The sequence below is a fragment of the Centruroides sculpturatus genome, unplaced genomic scaffold (assembly GCF_000671375.1).
Source record: "Centruroides sculpturatus isolate CEXI.00-Female unplaced genomic scaffold, Cexi_2.0 scaffold1632, whole genome shotgun sequence".
Taxonomy (NCBI): Eukaryota; Metazoa; Arthropoda; class Arachnida; order Scorpiones; family Buthidae; genus Centruroides; species Centruroides sculpturatus.
Window position 1 is genome coordinate 134,211 of NW_019386059.1, and position 6,441 is coordinate 140,651.

The following is a 6,441-nucleotide window of genomic DNA, read 5'->3' on the forward strand; positions in this document are numbered from 1 at the left end:
AAGATATGTTTTAGTAATATAATTATATATATATATTACTAAAACATATTGCCCTCTTATAAACAGATCTTATTGTATTCGACGTTTTTTTTTTATATTGTCTTTATATTATATTCGAATTGACCAGTTTATAACTTGTTAATATTCACGGATCACATTATATTTCATTTGTTTAATTCTATACTACTTGTAATTATGTAAAAATTAATTTTATATCCTTAAATTTATTTGCCGTTTCTGTTTTGTCACGTTTAAGGCGTTTAATTATTATTGCTGTAATGCGACCGAACCTATGAATGGCGGCTTCCCGGCCTTCACATAGAATTTCTACGAGAAAGCCATCATTGCAGGCGTCAGATTGCCGGTGGGAAAAATGCCATTCATGAACCATTTTCGACACATTACATGTAAAGAACATATACACAGTTTTTTTAAACTGCGAAGGAATACTTCTTTTTAAACAACCCCAAAAACTATACATGTTTCTGAGCGTGAAGGAAGCCTTGTAATGAAGGGATTAAACTATTGGAAACAATCGGATGATTTTTTCTCTAGAATGAAAATAATTATTTTAAACGGCATAATTAAAAACGATACAGTGCATTCTCGCCATCAACTACTTTTATGAGTAGACTCGAGGAACACACGATTTTCAATCGTCACGAGTGTCAAACCACGTAACGATTCCACTTTTTTTACCTAACTAAACGAGTTCAACTGCAAAGGTGATATTCATCACCTGTTTCCACACCTAAGTTTGTCTCATCATCTATTTTTCCTTCTGAATTTGATTTCCCCTCCCATTTTCGTGCCTTTCTTATTTACTGATTAAGTCCTGCAAGTTCAGAGACAAGACAAGAAGTATATTGGTTTGTTATCGTCCAATAAAACATTGGAAATTTCCTTGCACGTGATTTGTTAAAATCCACAGTGCGTTCTACTTCATTGGACATTCTTGTAGGTTACACCCTACATAACACGTATTGGGCGTGAATCCTTTCCAAACTATGTCACAATCGCGAATCAGAGATAACAAAACTACTTTAGCGCCCAATCCACCAGCAATGCAGCTAAATCTAAAATAAGCGTTTTAATAACTGTTATAACGTTTAATTGTGCAAAGTTCTCACGAGTTGTTTGAAAACCACACAGATTACATATGAATAATTGCTTTTATTTACAAGGCTATTTACAAACACACCAGGATCAAAACAGAACTGTCGACAAAATTAGCAATGTTCTACAAATATCACAGAGAATTCTCTCTTGCATAATTAAACTGCACGGGAGACTATTTCCTTGTCTCCAAAGAACTCGCCGGGTGCACCCAGGAGTACGACTGCACAAGAAGATGCTCAGCTGACGATAGGGTCCGTATCCTTACTCTGGGAGAGGGTCAGTATCCCGACCAATACCCAGCTACGTTCACAACCTTATTCAGGCAATCAGGCATACTTGCCACAACACTTTGACAAAGTATGCCTGATCGTAGGTTCTCCCAACGACCGTGAACGACTTGCCAAAGTCGCTGGGAGTCGATGCCTGAATAGGTTTGCGAACTATGTGGCTCCAAATGTTCTCGATCGGGTTCATATCAGCCCCTCTCCCAGGCCACCACATGTCCTGCACCTGAGGATGCGCTTCCATCCACTCTGTTGTGATTTTGGCTGTATGGACCGGGGAGCAGTCATGGACGAACCAGAATGGGTCTTCGCCGTACACGGCCATTACCGTTGGCACCAGCACGTCTTCCAAAATCTGCACATACTGTACGGTGTTCAGGTTCCCGTCAACCATGATCAACTCTCCCGGCCCTGCGGCACACATCCAACCCCAGACACCTGCAAACAGAAAAGTCCACATTCAGGTTGTTCTGTATAACACATAAAAATTCCAGTTTAAAACAACAAATTAATAGCCTGCAAGGCTAATGACAAATACACAAATTATAAATACTCACATAACGAAAATCGACCGCTTCGTTGGGTGCGCCACACATATTGCTCATCGTAGCGTGTCGAAGGCGGGCGACGCACCCAAACGGTTCTACTCTCGGAGCAGAAGACCTTCTCGTCCGAAAAGATGACAGCCGACCACTGGTCAGCTGTCCAATTGATGTGGTCTTCTGCAAACCAGAGCCGGTCACGTTTATTGGATGGGGTTTGCTTTTGTGCCACTCTTCTTCCAAACAATTTGTTTTCTCTCAACCTATTAATGAAATAAATATATATGTAATATCCTGCTTTCTACATTTCTGTATATGCAAGAACATGTTACTAATGTATTCTATAGACATTTAATTGTAAAGTAAATAGAGGGCTGTCTGTCTTTAAGCTACAGACTTTTGCCCTATGGAAGTAGGAAGGAAGAGAAAGCAAGTGATGTGAAGTGTGAAAAAAAAGGGAGATAGGACAGTAGGAAAGAAGTCATGTGCCCCAGAGCGCCTGCATCGGGTCGTTTATTTAAACCAAAATTACAAAATTACAACTGGCACTCAGCTCGAGGTCTCTTAAACAGCGTAAGATATGTACAATATTTACAATGATGATGTGAAGTATAAAAGCACCTCACTTAGGTGCCAGGTTAGCACACATTTAGTTGATCTGCCTGGTGTATTTATGCAGTTCCTTAATGAAACATGGACAGTCTTTGTCAATGGTATTGTGATGGTAGTCTTTAATTTTGTTTTTGTAGCAGTTTGTGCATTTGGCTGGTCCTTCCTTATCACAATCCTTGTATACATGTCCTCCCCCACAATGACTACAGACTTGAGAATGATGTTGACACTCTTTAGCATAGTGCCCAAAAGCCAGGCACTTGTAGCATCTTCTAATTAATATATAGTCTAAAACTGGACACCTGTTCCACCCTATATACAATTTTTCTTCTCTGATAATTATTTCACGCATCATTGGTGACACTTCCATGACCCACGATTGAAGATTACTATCTTTCTGCGGGATCAGGAATCTAATTTGTATTTCCTCCTCTAGTATACTTTGAGACATTTGTTCCGAGAAACAACTATTCTGCTCATATAGCATCTCTATTAATTCGCTTTTGTCTATAGATTTAGGAACCGACAGTATTTTAATCAAGGGTTGTCTCCTTCTTTCTTTTGTGTTAAGTTCCTTAACCTGTGTTAGAAAGTCTGTTAATGCAGCTGTTTCTTGTGTGCTAGAAAGGTCTACAGCCACTCCCCCGTTGTTGATCTCTCTCACACCTTTGATTCCAATCCGTAAGTCTTTCGGAGTCACATTTTTCATCAAAATTTCCTTAGTCTGTTTGGAATTGTTGTTTTTGTCTTTGCTGTAGACGAGCACAGTGTATTGCGGGCTTGGAGGTGGAAGGGTAATTCCTGGCTGCCTGTTTCCTAATTTTAGAACATCACTGTATCTTCTTTTTTGTTCCTCCTGTGTGTTAGAACACTGAGTTGAGGTCTGATTAATCGTCTTTAATTCTCCTTTGATTGTTGATATAGCCTCCATGGTTTTTGTAACATTTTCTTTCATTATTTCTGCTATCTCTGTTTTAAAATTTTGTTCCTCTGTGATGTCTTGTTTGTCCTCCTCTTTCAATTTCTTAATTTCATTTATTTCTTGTTTGATCTCGTTGATAGCTAACACTATTTCTTCATTCTGCTTGCTTATTATTTCACTTACTTCCTGTTTGGTAATACCCATATGATTTTGCTGTTCTTTGATATTTAAATTTGACTTGTCTCTTAATTCTCTAAGATTTTCTTCTGCCAGATAAATAATCTTAGTCATCTGTTCAATCATGAAACGCTTATGATCAATTGTAGATAGCCTACCATTTGGATTTTCTATAATATAATTTTTAACCTCCTCTACCATTAGGAAGGCTTCCTCCATAAAATTTTCTATTAAATCTACTTCTACTTCTGACTCGGCCATCTTATATTCTATACCTTCTACTATATCTACTTCTGACTCGGCCATCTTATATTCTATACCTTCTACTATTAACAAATGTCTAGAAAACTTGATCAAAATTTGCACAATAAACACAGAAAAAGTTGAAAAAATACGCTATGACGTCACTCAAAACGAACCAGTAAGACGTCAGTGGGAAAAACCGTTGGAAGCCGTTATTACACTGTTGAACGAGGAGAGGTCATTGACCGTAACCATGGAGACCGAGCTCTTCGTTAAGCGTGAAAAGTTGGACAAAATTAAAATTGCCGTATTTCGAAAACTACTAACAATACTTAAACCAAAGTTTTACAAACTATTGCTTAAAGTCTCCTCTACGTGATAATAATTAAAAAATTTGAAAATCTATATCCAAAAGCCCGATGCGGGCCGATTGGTGCCGATCGTTAAAAATTTTAAAAGTTCAATAACTTCTTTAATTTTAGGACTAGGACCACAAAATTTAGTCAAAGTACTCACAGTTTGTCTCTCTATAAGTCACTGTTGTTGTTTCCGGAAAAACGAACTTTCCTTTCCGGTAAAAACGTCCCGAAAATCGAGTTTTTCGATCGTTGCTAATTTCTCACCAAGTGGTCCAATTTCCAAAAATTTGACACCAAACGCTTCCTCTCGTTGAGTAGATTCCAAATATATGGCACAACACTATGTTAAAGTTAAATCCTTGGTCAAACTTCGCGAAAAGCAGGAGCTCAACTTTTCATGTCTGCACTAGAAAACGACTCGACGCCCTCTTACTAATGTATTCGAAGGACGAGTGACTACTATCATACAAATGTTACATACCGTCTTTTTACAGTGTCCTTTGACACATTCAGGTGCAGTTGCTCTCGGAGCATGGTGGACGTAGCGAACGGATCCGCCCGACTGGTCGACACCAGCTGACCATCTTGTTCTGCAACCGTACTCTTGGGTCGGCCCGTCGACTTCTTTGGAGACAGGGAATTCGTCTCTCGATACAGCTTAATTATTCGAGAGACAGTTCTCAGTGATATGTGAAGAATATTGCTAATTTCGGCGACAGTTCTGTTTTCCTGGTTGTGGCGTATAACTAGGGTAAGATTTACCCTCCGAATGAGGGGGTAGCCACCCCCCAACGGGTAGCCCTCCCCCGTACGAACAATAAATGTCTAATGAATCACCCCCCTACGCGCGACCCTTCGCGAGATATAGTCCTCCGAAAATTGTTCTACGGGTCACGTGACCGCATGTTAGCCACAATTTACCCTTCGAATGAGTGGATCGGCTATCCCCCCGAATTGAAGACCCCCTCCGTGCGAACGAAAAAGTCAAAAGAACCATACCCCTGCGCGCGACCCTTTACGAGATATAGCCCTGTAAAGAATCCCCTACGTCATTTCCGGCGATCAGGATCGACGAGTCACGTCGCTCTTTCTACTAAGCCTATCGACCAATTCTAACGTTATTGCAGTCTAATTATCGGAGTTAGGTCCTTTTCGCATGACCCCGCGCTCCTCCTCGACCTCGGGAGGGTCTAGGGCCCCTCATTCGCCATCACACTGGGTTTCGCTCGCCCGGTCGGCTACCGTATTAAGCACCGTTAAGCCTATCGACCTATTCTAATGTTACTACAGTCTAATTATTGCCGAGTTAGGATGAGCGCGGGGTCTTTTTGCACGACCCCGCGCTCATCCTTGACCTCGGGGCCTAGGGCCCTCATTCGCCGACACGCTCGGGTTTCGATCGCGGTCGGCTAGTACTACGCGCCGCTTTCGCGGTTTGTCCAAAACACCTGACCTACCTCTTCGGAGGTGACTACTTAGGCTAATAGAAAACCGTTTTGAAACCAGATTGTACACTCACCTTCAACAGCATCTCCTCCTGCATCTCCCGCCAGGTCCTTTCGCTACCTGGCGACGCCTAGCCTATTCCCAATGTTGCGTAGGTGAGGACAGGGTGATGCCGCTGGTCCCCGCCTTGGCTAGGTCCTGGGGTTCGATGACGAAGGTGTTGTTGGCGCACGATGTTGTCCGAAAAACCATATAATCCAGGTTTTACATCCGCAAATAGGTATCCTTTGGTCACGCGCACTATACACAAGCTGCACTACTCACTGGGCGGTCGTCATCCCTTGCCATTCTTCTTCGTCGCCCTTGTGCACGGGTATGTACATCAAAAACATACGTACAGTACAGTATATAAATGATATAGACATGTCGGCGAAGACAGAAACATAGGTCGATCGTCACGTGTAAACCTTCACCGCCAAACATTCTGTTGCTGCTAATAAAAGTAGTTCGATTCCGTTCATGGAAAAAGCGAAATAAACAACCTTTTATTAGAGACAAAGCAACCATTCGTCCACAGTTGATTCCCCGTGAAATAAAAGGCCGCAATGTGAAATGCCGTAGGAGAAATGACACCAACCAAAAAATACCGACATAAACAAACTTTTGTTAGAAACAAAGCAAAAAAATACAGACTTGGGTCAAAGACGGTCGAATTCACCGTGAAAATAAAGCCCGCG

General features: G+C 41.3%; 1 protein-coding gene across 1 annotated transcript; it reads right to left on the bottom strand.

The window, feature by feature from the left end:
• Positions 1-2,594: 2,594 nt before the first annotated feature.
• Positions 2,595-5,004, bottom strand: LOC111613369. Its single transcript, XM_023354715.1, has 2 exons — positions 3,977-5,004; positions 2,595-3,931 (listed from the first exon to the last, which is right to left on the bottom strand). The coding sequence occupies exon 2, from the start codon at positions 3,915-3,917 to the stop codon at positions 2,595-2,597; it is 1,323 nt and encodes a 440-aa protein (XP_023210483.1). The 5' UTR covers positions 3,918-3,931; positions 3,977-5,004.
• Between the last annotated feature and the right edge of the window lie 1,437 nt (positions 5,005-6,441).

Bases quoted from the DNA above. Each gene is read 5' to 3' on its own strand.
- LOC111613369 (XM_023354715.1), bottom strand. From the start codon at position 3,917: ATGGCCGAGTCAGAAGTAGAAGTAGATTTAATAGAAAATTTTATGGAG.